The 17,279-nt window shown below is 40.4% G+C and overlaps 2 protein-coding genes across 4 annotated transcripts in view; one reads left to right on the forward strand and one right to left on the reverse strand.

Annotated features, from left to right (window-relative positions):
- Positions 1-9,032, forward strand: part of fam102bb (family with sequence similarity 102 member Bb) — a 30,059-nt gene extending 21,027 nt beyond the window's left edge. Inside the window, exons 9-11 of one of the 2 annotated variants that reach the window (XM_053483786.1) lie at positions 2,670-2,806; positions 2,895-2,964; positions 8,780-9,032. In XM_053483786.1, the coding sequence (XP_053339761.1) occupies positions 2,670-2,806; positions 2,895-2,964; positions 8,780-8,822 (250 nt within the window). In that variant the 3' untranslated portion in view covers positions 8,823-9,032. Of the gene's footprint in view, positions 1-2,669; positions 2,807-2,894; positions 2,965-6,183; positions 7,952-8,779 lie in introns of those variants that run through there. The other variant, XM_053483785.1, reaches the window with a different exon arrangement.
- Positions 9,033-11,155: 2,123 nt separating this feature from the next.
- On the reverse strand, positions 11,156-14,864 carry henmt1 (HEN methyltransferase 1). 2 transcript variants are annotated; one of them, XM_053483788.1, is made up of 6 exons: positions 14,757-14,864; positions 14,552-14,667; positions 13,016-13,150; positions 12,716-12,898; positions 11,773-11,947; positions 11,156-11,636 (listed from the first exon to the last, which is right to left on the reverse strand). In XM_053483788.1, the coding sequence occupies exons 1-6, from the start codon at positions 14,838-14,840 to the stop codon at positions 11,250-11,252; spliced, it is 1,080 nt and encodes a 359-aa protein (XP_053339763.1). In that variant the 5' UTR covers positions 14,841-14,864; the 3' UTR covers positions 11,156-11,249. The 2 variants fall into 2 exon arrangements, with proteins under 2 accessions (XP_053339763.1, XP_053339762.1); XM_053483787.1 differs by having other exon boundaries at positions 11,156-11,684.
- Between the last annotated feature and the right edge of the window lie 2,415 nt (positions 14,865-17,279).

Consider the following 17,279-nt stretch of genomic DNA (forward strand, 5'->3'; position numbering starts at 1 on the left):
CTAAGCCGTAGAGCATCGCTGGTCTCACCACTGTCCTGTACATCTTTCCTTTCATTCTTGCTGATACTCTTTTATCGCACAACACACCTGACACTTTTCTTCACCCATTCCAACCTGCCTGTACCCGCCTCTTCACCTCCTTTCCACACTCTCCGTTGCTCTGGACCGTTGACCCTAAGTACTTAAAGTCCTGCACCTTCTTTAACTCTGCTCCCTGTATCCTCACCGTTCCTCTTGGGTTCCTCTCATTTATACACATGTATTCCCGCTTTCGCCTTCAGAACTGCCTTAATTCTATGTGGCATTGATTCAACAAGGTGCTGAAAGCATTGTCTGCATCATCTTGGAGTTGATGGAGATTTGTGGGATGCACATCCAGGGCACGCAGCTCCTGTTCCACCACATCCCAAAGATGCTCTATTGGGTTGAGATCTGGTGACTGTGGGGGCCATTTTAGTACAGTGAACTCATTGTCATGTTCAAGAAACCAATTTGGAATAATTGGAGCTTTGTGACATGGTGCATTATCCTGCTGGAAGTAGCCATCAGAGGATGGGTACATGGAGGTCATAAAGGGATGGACATGGTCAGAAACAATGCTCAGGTAGCCCGTGGCATTTAAACCATGCCCAATTGGCACTAAGGGGTCTAAAGTGTGCCAAGAAAACATCCCCCAAACCATTACACCACCACCACCACCAGCCTGCACAGTGGTAACAAGGCATGATGGATCCATGTTCTCATCCTGTTTACGCCAAATTCTGTCTCTACCATTTGAACGTCTCAACAGAAATTGACACTCATTAGACCAGGCAACATTTTTCCAGTCTTCAACTGTCTAATTTTGGTGAGCTCATGCAAATTGTAGCCTCTTTTTCCTATTTGTAGTGGAGATAAGTGGTACACGGTGGGGTCTTCTGCTGTTGTAGCCCATCCGCCTCAAGGTTGTGCGTGTTGTGGCTTCACAAATGCTTTGCTGCAGACCTCGGTTGTAACGAGTGGTTATTTCAGTCAAAGTTGCTCTTCTATCAGCTTGAATCAGGCGGCCCATTCTCCTCTGACCTCTAGCATCAACAAGGCATTTTCTCCCACAGGACTGCCGCATACTGGAAGTTTTTCCCTTTTCACACCATTCTCTGTAAACCCTAGAAATGGTTGAGTGTGTAAATCCCAGTAACTGAGCAGATTGTGAAATACTTAGACCTGCCCGTCTGGCACCAACAACCATGCCACGCTCAAAATTGCTTAAATCACCTTTCTTTCCCATTCTGACATTCAGTTTGGAGTTCAGGAGATTGTCTTGACCAGGACCACACCCCTAAATGCATTGAAGCAACTGACATGTAATTGGTTGATTAGATAATTGCATTAATAATAAATTGAACAGGTGTCCCTAATAATCCTTTAGGTGAGTGTATTATATTATATTATATTATATTATATTATATTATATTATATTATATTATATCATATCATATCATATCAAATTCCGATTCGATATTACATTTTCACCCAATTTTTATTACAATTTTAAACCTTTCAAAAAGTTTAATGATTACTTAAATGTAGCATGTTCCTTATAACATTAGTTTTGCCACTTAAAAGCCTAGAGCAGCATTTAAACAATACAAACTAAGTTTAAATACAAGGGTTTTACATCTTACTGACGTATCTCGGTCATCTCCCATTAATATTTTTTCTAATAATAATTCAAACTTATTAAATAATTCGCTCCTACCACATAAAGTAAAAAAAAAAAGGGTAAATAGTTTACCTGTAGAATGGTAAAGAAAAAGTGATGTTTTATTGCCTCAAATGCCTCCAGAGTCTCAAACCTCAAAAGTGAGCAACCAAGTTGAGCAGCTGCGAGCACGTGGGTGCATGCTTCTTCTCACAAAGGCATGCGCAGCTTCTAATATACGTCATTTTTGACTAATTAGTGCTCATTGTGTTTTGAGACTTGTGTAATGATAAGTTAGTTTGAGAAAATGGCAGATCGGAGGCTTTTAACGTATGCAATTAAAAAAAAAAAAAATAAATAACTTTTTTAATGTACCCCATAAAAATGCCCTAATGCCCCATGTGCATATGGTACAGAATCGTTTATATCTGGCACTGTTGGGACTGTAAAAGTTCTATCTTTTGGGATTTATTAGACCAGAGAATCTTATTTCTCACCCTCTTTGAGTCCTTCAGGTGTTTTTAATGTGTCTTGCACTGAGGAGAGGCTTCCGTTAGGCAACTATGCCATAAAGCCCTGACTGGTGGAGGGCTGCAGTGATGGTTGACTATCTACAACTTTCTCCCATCTCCCAAATGCATCTCTGGAGCTTAGCCACAGTGATCTTTGGGTTCTTCTTTATCTCTCTCACCAAGGCTCTTCTCCCCCGATAGCTCAGTTTGGTTGGATGGCCAGCTCTAGGAGGGGTTCTGGTCGTCCCAAACGTCTTCCATGTAAGGATTATGGAGGCCACATACACAGCGCCTGCGTGCACATTTTTACTTTATATTCTGTATTAATAATTTTTATGTATTTTTTTTTCCATTATTTATTAAGGGAAAATCATATTTGGTTTACGAGTGTTTTGGAATACAAGCCCACTTCCGGAACGAATTATGCTCGTAATCCGATGTTCCACTGTAATATCTATTGTGTTCCTCCCCTGAAGGCACCCGATGAAGCAGGACTCGATGGAGTCTCAGCTGAAGCGTGTGGATGCCACCAGGGTTGATGCTGATTATGTTGTGGAGAAAATCCTGCAGAGCCAAGACTTCACTCCTAGCATGTTTGACTCTAGTGCTGAAGGTAACCATTCTCTCTTTAACCAGCGTGTTGGGTTTTGGTGCATTTTTCATGCTGAAGAAAAGCATCAACATTTTATACTGTGTTTCAGAGGAGGGTCTTCGATTATTTGTGGGTCCTGGAGGAAGCACAGCACTTGGCAGCCATCATCTACCTGCCAGGTAAAGTATAGAAATCGGTAGTTAAGTGTCTCAAATATCTGCCAAAAAAATGTAATGTGGACAGACTCTAATCTAAGACACAATCACATTAGGGGATTTTTCTAAGCTTAAATGAAGATAAACCAGTGATAAGTTTTTAAATTATCAATACTTCAGTGATTTCTGTTCTTCCCTACTGATTCATATGTGAAGAACCTTTGAATAAACACAGTCTACACATCCCTAATAAAGTTACAAAAAAAGGTTAAAAGTTTTGTACTTTAAACCAAGATAAATGCAGTCAGAACATTTTCCTTTATTAATTATCCTTAATAGCTCTCTCACTTTTTCTGTCTTCCTTTATTTCTTTTGTTTATCTTGATCTCTATATCAGTTTCCCTTTCACTGTCCTTTTTCCGTCTCTCAATGTTTTTTTCTACTCCTTTATTAATTCTCCGCTCCTCTTGCTTACTGCATTTAGATGTACATTTAGACTTACAAAAGTGCTTTGCAGTTTCCATCACTGGATAGATCCTTACACTGAGGTACTAACTAAGTAATAGCAGTCAAACATTGTTTGGAAGTTTCTTTTTGTTTGTTTTTGTTTTTTTTTATTCGCCCAGGTACTGAAGAAACATGTCTTAAGTTGTTGTTTAAACGATATTTAAGGTCGTGCCCCCCTTCAGCCCCCATGCCTATTTTTTTCTCTCTCTTTACTACCCTTCACCTCTGCCTACCTTGACCCATCCACTTCTTTCTAGAATATCAGAGCCGCTGGTTTCAATACCACAGTGTCTCTCGAGTTGTTAAAAAAAATCTGGTAGTTGAGACAGACTAAACTTTATTGCCCAGCTAAATAATAACGTTTTAAGAAAAGGAAAGTTTTATCTTTGGAAATTGTTGCATTTTTGCCTTGGTTTTATGCTTTGGCTTGTTATCATGTTGGCAGGTGAAATTTTTCAACAGCTTCAGCTGTCTATCAGAGGCCTGCAGGTTTTGTGATTAGTATTTGGATTTAAGTAGAGCACCAGTCCCTGCAGCAAAGAAGCAGTTCCAAAACACGATGCTGCCACCACCATCCTTCACTGTAGCTCTGGGATTCTTCATGCAGTAATCTCTCGTTTTTTGCTTAATGTATAATGTGGAATGCTGCCTGAAAAATTTTACCTTGGTCTCACGACACTATAACATTTTGTCACGTGTTGGGCTGGGTGTATATATGTTTTGAATACCTTTAGCGTATGTCATTGTTAAGACGTGAAGAATGAAAGAGATTTTCAATTTTTTTTTTTATATATATATATATGGCCGATGACAATGGTCATCTTCGCAAATCAGCTTTACAGAAGCAAAAAGAAAATTAGGGTAATAAGTTGTAATGTGTAAGGAAATGTGTATAAATTAAAATGATGGAATTGTCAGTGATGACCGAGAAAAACCGGAAAAACCCTCTGAGATGGCAATAGGAAGAAACCTTGAGAGGAACCAGACTCAACAGGGAACCCATCTCCATTTGGGGATAATGAATTGATCTGCAGGCATACTGTGTGTTAAGAGGCTGGACATTCAATATTTAAGTTGATATGGAGTCCACTTTCATTATTGGAGGCTCAGGTACAGTTAGGCCCAAAAATAATTGGACAGTGACACAATTGTCATGATTTGGGCTCTGCATGCCCACCACATTGGATTTGAAATGAAACAACTAAAACATAATTGAAGTACAGACTTTAAGATTTAATTCAAGGGGTTGAACAAAAATATACAATTAAACATGTAGGAATTTTTATACAAACACTCCTAATTTCAGGGGCTCAAAAGTAATTGGACAAATAAACATAACCCTAAGTAAAATGTTACTTTTCATTATTTGTGAGAATTCTTTGCAGGCAACGACTGCCTGAAGTCTGGAACCTATGGACATCACCAAACGCTGGGTTTCCTCCTTTGTGATGCTTTGCCAGGCCTTTACTGCAGCTGTCTTCAGTTATTGCTTGTTTGTGGGTCTTTCTGACTTAAGTCTTGTCTTAAGCAAGTGAAATGCATGCTCGATTGGGTTGAGATCTGGTGATTGACTCGGCCATTGCAGAATATTCCACTTCTTTGTTTTAAAAAATGCCTGGGTTGCTTTTGCAGTATGTTTTGGATCATTGTCCATCTGTACTGTGAAACGCCGTCCAATCAACTTTGCTGCATTTGGTTGACTTTAAGCAGTAAGTGTATCCCTATACACTTCAGAATTCATCCGGCTGCTTTTGTCTTTTGTCACATCATCAATAAACACAAGTGACCCAGTGCCATTGGAAGCCATGCATGCTCATGCCATCACTCTGCCTCCACCATGTTTTACAGAAGATGTGGTGTGCTTTGGATCATGAGCTGTTCCAAGTCTTCTCCAAACTTTCTTCTACCCATCCTTTTGATACAGGTTGATCTTAGTCTTATTTGTCCAAAGAATGCTGTTCCAGAACTGGGCTGGCTTTTTCAGGTGTTTCTTGGGAAAGTCAATTCTGGCCTTTCTATTTTGGAAGCTGATTAATGGTTTGCACCTTGTGGTTAATCCTTTTTACTCTCATGAAGTCTCCTCTTTATGGTAGACTTGGATACTGATACACCTACTTCCTGGAGTGTTTTTCACTTGAGTGGATGTTATGAAGGGGTCTTTCTTCACCATGGAAAGGATTCTGCGATCATCCACCACTGTTATCTTCTGTGGAAGTCCAGGCCTTTTTAAGCTCCCAAGCTCACCAGTGCACTCTTTTACTCAAAATGTACCAAATTTGGCCACTCCTAACATTTCTGCTATCTCTCTGATGGATTTTTTTTAGCCTAAGGATAGTTTGTTTCACGTCCTTTAAGAGCTCCTTTGACCGCATGTTGTGTGTTCACAGCAAGAGCTTCCAAATGCAAACGCTACACATGGAATCAACTCCAGACCTTTTAACTGCTTAAATGATGACAGGTTAACGAGGGAAGAGCCCATGCAGACTTGATTTTTTTTTTTTTTTTTTTTTTTTTCCAGCCTCCTGAGTCAATTGTCCAATTACTTTTGATCCCTTGAAAAAGAGGCTTTTCCAATTTGGATGTAAATACTCTCAAATTACAGCTGAGAGTCTGCACTTTAAGCCCTGCACTTTTATTGATTATATAATTGTATCCTGAATATGTTTTCGTAAACAGCTCAAATAAAACTTGTCACTGTCCAAATATTTTTGGGCCTAACTGTACAAAACTTTGTAGTAATTTCAGGCCTAAGCTATTGAGTGATTGCAGTCACAAGTCATCAGAGAACATCTGTCTGCATCACCCGAGGCCAGGACCGTCTTCATGCTCAAGTAGAACCATCCCCAGTTACCACATGCATACCATACGGGCCTCCATGCAACAAGATCACCAACCAGAAGCGGGGCACCAGAATGAGTCAGACATGTCCGGAGGGCAGACAAGGACAGGATCACTGGCAGTTCAGAAGTGCTATGTGTAGCTCAACAGAGAGAGAGAGACAGAGAAAAGAACAAGAAATGACAGTTGGGTATGGTCGCACTCACATAATGTATAAGGTGAATGTATCTTTAGTGCATAGTGCAAGCAGGGACTCCGGCAGGACTAACCATGACGGCATACTGTAACTAAAAGGGAGAGCCCGAAGGAAACACGGATATGAGGGCTCCCTGAGATGTAAAGCAACCAATCACTCCACCATCAACAAACCTAAGAGTTTTGAGTCTCCCAGATCTGCTCCTTTACACAAGGCAAATGTATTCACAAAATGCTTGGCTAAATAAAAAGGTTTAGCCTAGACTTAAAAACTGAGACTGAGTTCTGAAGATTAATTGGACGACTGTTCCATACCTTTGGGGCTTTGTAAAAAAAAAAAGCTCTGCCTCCTGCTGTAGTTTTCATAATACATTGTAATGACAAGCAGCCTGCATCTTTTGATTGAAGTAGGCGTGGCGTATCATAAGACACTAGCAGACGATTTAGGAAACCATTGATGCAAGACCATTTAGGACTTTATAGGCCAATGCAGTGTGGATCCAATCTAGAGGTTAAAAAGGCATGATTTTTTTTTCTGCATCATGTAATGACAATATATTTCTTATCCATATTTATGAAATGAAAGAATGCTATCATGGTAATTTATCTACATGAGCTTCAAATGAGAGATTGAAATCTATAATCACACAAAGATCTTTTATTGATGTACATGATGAAACAGAAAGGTTGTCACAGGCAAGGAGTGTCCAGTACTCGCTAGTAGGGCTGCAACTAACGAGTATTTTAATAATCGATTAATCTGTCGAGTATTATTAATAATTTATTTTTCGAAGAATCGTTTTGTTTTTTTTTAAATAGAAAAGCATTTATTTTCAACCCTGTATTCAAATACAGAACTAATACATTAACAATAATAAAATAAAAATGGACACAAAAAACATACACATGTATGCTTTACATCTGCCAAATATATACAGTGAAACCTCGGATTACGAGCATAATTCGTTCTGGAAGTGGACTCGTATTCCAAAACACAAAATTAAATTTACCCATAAAAAATAATGGAAACTCAAATTATTTGTTTCAGAGCCCAAAAAAATAAATACATAAAAATAATTAATACAAAATATAAACTAAAAATAAAACACATTAACCTGCACTTTACCTTTAAATCTAGACAGATAAGTGTTTTCCTTTTGTGCGTGCAGGCGTTGTGTGTGTGAATCCAAAATAAGCTCCCGTCTCCCCCTTCTTGTCGTACGCAATTACTCTTCCTCCACTCTTTTCACATGCGCGCAAAATGAAATCGCTGTTTTATCAGAAAAATAAACAAGAAATCTCTCTAATGACACTCGATTGAGCGACACACTAATGGAATCACTGCTGTAAAGTAAAAATAAAACAAATTAACCTGCACTTTAGAGCAATTTTTCTGTGTAGAGCAGAGAGCAAGAGTGTGTGTCTGTGAAGGCGCAAGTAGGAGAGGTCTGTGTGTGGCACGGTGTCCAATGACGTGCACGCACAGACACACACAGCAGCAGGCTAAGCCTTGAGCAGAGAGAAAAAATGGATTTTTAACATCTCTCATGAGACTTGCTTTTGCTTTACACGCACTGTACACACATACAGACACAAAATAAAATATGTTTTACGTGGACACGCGTGGTCACAGTGTTATAGTAAACAGAACACTCGTCCACGGATGTTGATTATACCAGTGAGAGACGAGCACTAAGACCCAGAAAGGTAGAGAATTACCCGATTACGGATTTCTTTGCCTCCGCTCGGGTGTTTTTTGTTTTTTTTTTGCTCCGGCCTGTCTATGAGGTGTCAAACTCTGCTAGCATCAGTGCGCAAAACAGTGTGTGTTCATTCCGCTCTGCACTCAACTAAAGTTTTCTTTTTTATTTATAATTAAATGTCACTGCGCAACGAATCAATTATGAAATTCTTTGCCACCTCTTTTAGTAATCGACTTTTATCGATTCAATCGATTCGTTGTTGCGGCCCTACTCGCCAGAGATTTCTGCAGCTGTCCTTTAGTCCTTTACTGCTGAGAGGTTGCTGAAAAATATTATTTTTCCCCCCATTTAATGTTTCTATTTGTTTTTTAACTGGATTTTGTTAAGTGTTTTATCTTGGTTTAATCTTTTGATACCTTAAAAACCTAAAATCTTATCAGGCGTGTGTAGACATTTTGTATCCACTATATGCATCAGTGGATTATGCAATCGGAAGCGTAATCTTCCACGAGGGGTTATTGAACATGTTAAATATCTCACAACAGCCCTCCTTTCAGGACATTACACTTGTGTTTCCTTTTCCTGTGCTGTTGCAGGGTTGGTGCTGGTTCCTACGAACAAGTGGTAATCAAGCGCTAGGACTGTCATGTGCAAAGGTGCCATGAACCACCAGATACAGGAGAGAGTGAGGACTCTCCAACCTCCCTTCTTTCCAGCAGTGAGATTTACCCATCCATTCACTGCTGATGGAGCCAGAGGATTTTTAGAAAGCAGTCTCTGCCATTATTGTTTAGGCATGGGCTTCTCTGAGTCCTGAGGTAACCTCTTCTCCATCCCTATTCTCCCTACTTTGCTTCAACTTTGGATCAAAGTTCTGTTTCAATGTTTTGTCCCCTGTGTGGTGAGGATCTTAGCTCTTCACTGGATCTCATGTATTCAGGTGTGTGGGTTCACATATATAAAGTTTTGCGTATTGAGATAAGTCAAGCATCTGTGAAAGAGAGAGAGGGGGAATCTGTGTTGGTGTTGGGGGGAACTGCAGATTCAGTACTTCTGAAGATTACATCACCATCATGTATGACTTCCTTTGGCTGATTTCATTACGCTGAGGGGAACCTGAACTGACAAGTGACACTGGGGAGGAGAGAGACTCAAGGAAAGTCAATTACTGGCACTCACTAAGCAAAGTGTAACCTTTACATACAATTACTACAAATGAGTAATTTAACTTCTGATAGCACTTATGTATAGCACAGTAAAATAGGATAATAGTTTAAATAGTTGTCAGTCCCAGGATGCTTTATTCTGTAAAATACTATATTATCTTTTTAGTTTGTCAGACATGATTCTCTTGTTTTTTTTATGTCTGTGTGCAGTCTGAGTCTAAAGGTTAAAAACATATTTGACGTCTCAAATACGATCTTCAGCACTGCACATAAAGGGCCAGCTGCTCAGAAACTGCCATCCACAATAAACTGGACTGTGTAATAAAGCAGTTTGACTTTTTGGTCATGATTGCACTACCTACATGTTAGTCCTTCTTTTTATCGAGCAGGGGTGTGATTGAGAGATGAGAGGCAGGAACTGCCTTTTTTAAAATAATGAACTATACCTGTTGCATCTGTAAAAGCAGTTGTTGTAGGTTTGACTTTAAGGTGCAACAGAAATGTAACCCCTTTTTACTTGTACTACATACATTTATTAGCTGTTGTGTTCCTCATTTTTCATCCCAAATGCTACAAAATGTATACAAATGTCTGCCAGGTTTCTGCATATTTGATGTATTGTTAAAGTATTATTGATTACTTGTTTTGATTTTTTTTTTGGTTTTCTGCCTATTCGTGTGACCTTGTGTGTGTGTGTGTGTGTGGGTTCTATAGTAAAAAATCCATATGGGTTACAAAGTAGGTCCACTTCTCTCTCGTGTGATGCATAGTATATGCAGCATAATATTTTGGTCACTCTGTATCTAAAGTCTGGGCCTGGGGTTTAACCATTAACTACCAAAAAACAAATCATCTCTAAATATTTCTGTATATAAATGGCTGTAATAAGTATTTATATTGCTTCAGATGTAGTGTAACGTCAGTGCCATTGCATCAGAAGCCTGGTAAAATGGACAGATGTTATTACGCCAGCGCCCTACACTGTTGTAAAGCTCAGACTGCTTGGTCTCTGCAGGACAGCACTTCATGCATTACACCTTTACAGTCTACAATTACAGAGTTCCTGAACATCTGATTTGTTGTTCTGTATGTAGGTCCCCCGTGTTGTAATAAACACCATGTTTTTTTTTTGTGTCTGTTGTGACAGTGATGGGGCTTTTTACTGTTCTTTGTTGCTTTTGTGATGTTCATCTCCTTTATAACTAGTGTTGATTACATGTACCCCACACTGTAAAATAAATGTAGTACATCTCAAAAACCTGACAAGAGAGAGAGTTTTTAAAGTTTATCTGTAAATATTCTTGACCACAGAACACACGTGCAATAAAAATGTAAAATATGTAACCAAGAGAAATCCTTTTTTAAACCATCTCTAAAAAAAAACTATAAGGGTGCATATAAAGACACAAAAAACAAGGTACCATATTTCCCAGCACATACTGCTTCATCCGGGTGATTGTTCCCCCTTGAAGATGTGACGTAAATGTTGTCGGATGCTACGGTGTGGAAATGCGGAATAGAGCGATCTAACAAATTTTTTATTTTTTTTTTATTACAAAAACCTGCCATTGTAATAGGGTTGTGTAAACTGTTAATATCTGCTGTATGAGTTTTTCCTCTCAGTTCAGACAAACTGTTAATGGCCATGATGTTCCTGCAGTCATATTATTACTGAAACAAAGAACAGGAGTCAACAATTTTAAGATCAATAAACATACTCAACAGAATAGAAGTAAGTAAAATATCAGCTGGTAATTCCCTGCAACTGTTGTCTAGGCAGCTGATAGACTGCACAGTAACAGTAACAGTAACAGCTTGGCCTGTCCTGTGTGGAACTGAACCTGACAGGATGAGTGCAAGTTCCACTGTTACTAATCTCTATAAAGAAAGAAATTATTGATTAAAGTTCACTTTCCCATTCTTCCTCTAGATCATCACTCACAGACCTAAAGACACAGACTGCCTTTCCATTCTCATCCATTTTCTCCTCTTTCTCCTCCCCATCATCATCATCATCAGGCAGCATTATAGTGTCTCTGTCAGCATCTAGCTGCACTTGCAAGTCCTCCATTAACGTATCTCTTAGCTGCTGAATGTTCCTGCACAGAGACCGCACCGTGGAACCGGCCCATACACGCAGAAGTGGCACACACACCCAACGTCCCCGCCTGTGTACCTCCTCTTCATCCCTTGCCTCCCCACCGGAGTTGAAGTCACACTGCTCAGCTTCCAGCCAGTCTTTCTTCAGCTGCTCTGCTCTGTACAGGACTTCATTCACCAGAGTTCTCTGGAAGATATTGTTGTCGCAGAGGCTTGGGTAAACCACTTTGTACAGCTAACAGGAATGAACATGCAATAAAAGGTTACAAGCAGGACACAATGTCAGATACTTAGACACTGCCTCTAAAGTGTTTAGTCCTTACCAACTGATATACTGTAGGCTCCTGCTCAAAGTTGTTCATTTGTGCATTTAAATCAATAACTCTGTGGAAAACTCCAATCTGAGAGCAGAATCCAACATCCGTGAACTCCCCAGGAGCTTCTCCTACCCCGGTGAACTCCACTGTGTAACCATATTTCTTGCAAACTTTTTCAGCCCTAAAATAAAAGGAGAACATTATTACTATTGGCAGGGCATTTAAACAGAGCTAAGAGGGTATAAGATAAAATAAAATAAAATAAAAAAACCTGTACAGCTCCATATCACAGTTTTCAGTAAAAAAAAAAAAAAAAGTTAAATAACACTTTTTTTCTATGATACTTTTTCTCTCACTCAGTCTTCTCTTACAGTTCTTCCCTTTCTTTGTCAAACAAGCAGGAAAAAAACCCCTCAATGTCAAAATACTAGACCACTGTAATTTACCAAACCCGATTCCAGATCTATTCTGAGAAATAGGATGTTATGCAGTTTGGAGACAGTGGCCACTATGCATCACTTCAGGCACTTCACTTCTTACCATGACACACACACATCGTTGTAGAATAGACCGCGTGACCTTTTTCCATTGCTCCAATGTTTTTCAAGATTTTCTCCTCTAAAGACTGCATTTGTTGTCAAAAATAGCAAGCCAACACAAAAACCAGAAGGTTGGCGAGATGACAAAAAAGAAATCGGATCGCAATCATGCAGAATCATTGGGTAAAGCCAATGATTTATTAATAACTAGACAAGAAGCAGGTCGGCAAGGATAACGAAAGCAGAATCATTGTGAGAACGGTGAAGGAAAACCCAAAAACAAAAGTGATCAACTTCACCAACAATTTGGACAGGGCAGCGGTGAAGGGATGGCGATGCCTTTAAGGAAGACATTAAGAGTATTAATTTGTTACATTAAATCACAACATCCACGCTAAATGAATGCTCACCAACATTGAAACTGCGCTCTGGTCCACTCAAACTTGTGGTCTTTGTGTCTGAAGCCGGTTAGTCCTGGTAACAAAGGATTGAATTCTGCATTCGGCATGCTTATTATTACAGAACGTGGTTCCATGTATTTAAACAAAATCTCTGAAAACCTCTCCACTTCCCAAAGGTGAAGATGCTCCATGCTTCAAGACAAAAAAAATACAGTGAAGAAATCTATAATTAAATTAAATACCATTTGACAAGAGTAATAACTTACAGTCAGTAGTTTAAGCACATGGAGTAAATCTGAACACACTCACACTTCAATGCAGGTGATCAGATCATAGCCCTTGGTGCACGGTTCTGCTTCTGTGATGGAGCCTTGATAAAGCGCGATTGTAAGTGGCCTGGAATTTGGCTGCAAGTATTCAGTCATGAGGGGAGCCAGTGTGTACCTAACACACAGTAACACACACATGCACAGACACACACACAGGACCTTCACCTGCTGTAGTGCGGGGTGCAGTATTTCTTTTTTAAACCATGGGCTTTCCCTTTATTGAAAGCTGACGGCAGGAGAAGAAATGATTAAATGAGTAAAAATGAGCTCACACTGGCCTTCTGTAGATGAGACTGAAGTAGGCCAACACCACAAGGAGCTCTTTAAAATAAACACTTATTAATTAAATACCTAAAACAATAAAGTACACGCTCACTTTCCATTTTAATAGGAACATCTGCACATTCATGCACTTATTCAATCATGTGGCAGTAGTACATTGCATACAATCCTGCAGATTCAGGTCAAGAACTTCAGTTAATGTCAAACATCAGAATGGGGAACAGTCTCATCTCTGTGAATTTGGCAACAACGTGGATGTTGGTATGACTGAATGTTTCAGAAACTGCTAAGCTCTTGTGATTTTCACACACAACAGACACTAGAGTTTACACAGAATGGTGTGAAAACCCACACACATGTTGTGAGCAAAGGGTTGTTAATTAGAGAGATCAGAGGAGCTGAGAGGAGGTTTAAAGTAACTCACTCAAGCTGAAAACAGTGAAACCTGAGGAACCTGTGGGCTTCTGTAGCTCATCCACTTTTGTTTGTTCACCACTGTGTGTTAAATCCCTGGAGATCAGCAGATTCTGACCCCAGTGAGAAAAAGCCCTCAGGGTACCAACAACCGGGACACGGTTAAAGTCACAGATATCAGACTTTTCCCCTATTTGGATGTTTGATGTAAACAGTAACTGGGTTTTAGGTGTCATGATGCTGCCACATGGTTGTATAACTGCAGAAATGAGCGTGGGTATGTGTTTCAATGAGGTGGACGTTCATGGAGATCTTCACACATTTACTACCTTTGCATAAATATTCATGATAAACCACTTCCATTTCAGTCAGAAACACAGGTTCAAGAAAATAATTATTTAGATCTATTGTACTAATCTACACAACAATCTAAACAACAACAACAACAGGTTTTCAACAAGACTGAGTGAGTGTGTGTGTGTGTGTGTGTGTGGAGAGATCAAGTTAGAGAGTGCTGATATCTGACTGGTTTAGTACTGGTTAAGTTCTTCCCCGTGCACTGGTGTGGTCAGTGTCTAACCATGAGAATGAAGAATGTGAACTGTAAGTGCTGGAGTCTCACTGGGAGTGTGAATAAGTTGGGAATATTTATATATATATTAATTCCATCTGTGATTTTCTGCCATGTTGTGACGTCAGTTAAGTCCTCACAGCAGACACCTGGCGAACCCACTGAAGACCCCACACACTAACAGCAGTAAACACACTAACAGCAGTATAAAGTTTTCTACTCCAGGTTATAATGAAGAAAACCTCTAACATGTTTTGTCGGATGGTGGCGCTGTCCCTGTCCACTCCTGTAAGTAACTCCACACTGTGCCGATGGAAGCGGAGTTTTTTCAGCAGGGAACATTCAGAACATCCTAAATCCAGCACCTACACACACACACACACACACACACACGGTGTATACAGCGGTGTATTAGCGGAGACTCAGTGTTCGTGTCCGGAGTGGAGCTCGTTACCGATCGCGGTCTGGACGCTTCCACGAACTTAATGACGAACTCGTGCCTCTGCGCGTGCAGGGGGGGGGAGAACACGCGCTTCATGCTGCTGCTGCACTGCTGACGATACACCGGAGCTCGTGCCGCGCACAAGGCATGTGAAGGGTCCCTGAGAGTCACGTGACCGATGACGAATGATTTGCCGGAATCACGTGACTACTGGCGCGTTTGGCGATTAAGCGCGGGCTCGTGTGAGTCTGACTGACGTCAATCATTGTAGAACTTGCTTTTTCAGTGCTACTGTATCTTTACGTTGCATTTACTGGATGATCAGAAACCAGTCTCAGTAAAGAATCATTTTTATCTCATTACACATCTGAGCAGTTGAGGGTTAAGGGCCGCGCTCAGGGGCCCAACAGTGGCAACTTGGTGGTTGTGGGGTTTGAACCTGGGACCTTCCGACCACTGAGCTCAAATCAAAATTCAAATTTTATTTGTCACACACACAGTCATACACAGTACGATATGCAGTGAAATGCTTATACGACCGCCGGTGACCTTAAAAAATAAAATAAAAAACTATATATAAGGAATAAATATTAATAAAAGAAATAAAATACAAAGGAAAATAAATTTAACTAGTAAAATAAACAAACTGTACAAATAAGGGCATGTAAAAATATTACAAAAATAGAATATAGGAATATGGGGGGGGGAATATATATATATAATTCTTTTTATGTTTTAAAGTGGCATTAAAATGTCTTAAAGTGTCAGAGTGGCAAAGTGTCATGTGCAGTGGCAGGTAAACATGTATTGTATAAGTGACATGTGCAATGGCTTCAGATATGTAAATATGTATTGCATGAATGCGTCCATGATTGTCCAGTCAGTGTCAATGTTTAAAAGACATTACTCCTGTGTGGTGTGATGTGATTGTGAGACCTTATCGCCTGCGGGAAGAAGCTCCTCCTCAGTCTCTCTGTGTTGGCCTTTAGGGAGCGGAATCGCTTCCCAGACCACAACAGAGTAAACAGTCCGTTATTGGGGTGGCTGAGGTCCTTCACAATCTTCCTGGCCTTGGTCCAGCACCGCTTGCTGTAGATCAAGTGCAGGTCAGGGAGCTCGATGCGGATGATGCGCTCAGCTGATCGCACCACCCTCTGTAGAGCTCGTCTGTCCTGCATGGTGCTGTATTCAAACCAGGTCGTAATGTTTCCCGTCAGGATGCTCTCTATGGTACAGGAGTAGAAATTCCTGAGCACCTTAGGGGCCAGTCTAAAGTCTCTCAAGTGTCTGAGGTGGTAGAGACGCTGCCGGGCCTTTTTTACCACGGTGTTGATGTGACAGGACCATGACAGGTCCTGCGTGATGTGAACACCGAGGTATCGGAAGCTGTCCACTCTCTCCACTGGGCTCCTGTTGATGATGGGGGTCTGGTAGTTCCTCACCTGCTTTGTACTAAAGCTCCCCCTGTCCCCTGGGAGTTTAACCTGCACCATTAAGGAAATCAAAATGTTAAGTGAAAGATGTTATGAACATGTGCCATATTTTATAAACAACTAATATATAAGGTAATTGCTCAATGTTAACAAATATCCACACCAATAAATATTCATTAGAAAAGCTCAAGTGAATATTTTTATTCCCGTTACTTATTTTTACAGCAGAAATAACAGCACTGAAGTGGTATAAGTAAATTTTAACACACTGTATTAATTTAAAGACATAACTTGATTTTTCTTTTCTTTGATTCACTTTCCGATTACTGAATAGGGAGTTTATTTGGCTAACAACAAAAGAAGTACAATGTAGCAGAAACAAGGTGTAAACAAGTTGTTTTTTTTTTGTATTAGTTAAGGGCACGGCGGTGTAGTGGTTAGCACTGTCGTCTTACACCTCCAGGGTTGATTCCCGTCTCTGTGTGCATGGAGTTTGCATGTTCTCCTTGTGCTTGGTGGGTTTCCTCCAGGTACTCCGGTTTCCACCCAAAGACATATAGGTTAGCTTAATTGGCATTTCTGTATTGGCCGAAGTGTGTGAATGAGTGTGTGTATGTGTATGTGCCCTGTGATGGATTGGCACCCTGTCCAGGGTGTACTCTGCCATGTGCCCTAGCCTCCTGGGATAGGCTCCAGGCCCCTCCCCCACCCGGACCCTAAATACAGGATTAAGTGGTATAGATGATGAAAACAGATGAGATGGAAACAGAACTCTGGACAGTTCCTCTGTCTACGAGTACGTAGGGCTTGAGGAAGAGAAATTGCCATTTGAGGTGTTTGAGATGCTACAGGAGGCATGAAGGAGTCTTCTGCTACAGAAGTTGTAGCAGGTGTGTTGACACAGGACGCAGCCGGGGCCAGATGCATAGCATTCCAAACTTTCCCGTCTGAGAGGAGAAATGTTGCTAAGCCTCTTTGAGCGACAACCTTAAGAGGCTGTGTAAACTTGCACTGTCCTTTTTTGATGATCCCAGGCTTTCTAACACGCACAAATGTCCCAACTTTTATCTTTGGAGGTGTTGCACTGCGTCGCAGATTTGTA

The sequence above is a fragment of the Clarias gariepinus genome, chromosome 23, assembly GCF_024256425.1.
Source record: "Clarias gariepinus isolate MV-2021 ecotype Netherlands chromosome 23, CGAR_prim_01v2, whole genome shotgun sequence".
Taxonomy (NCBI): domain Eukaryota; kingdom Metazoa; phylum Chordata; class Actinopteri; order Siluriformes; family Clariidae; genus Clarias; species Clarias gariepinus.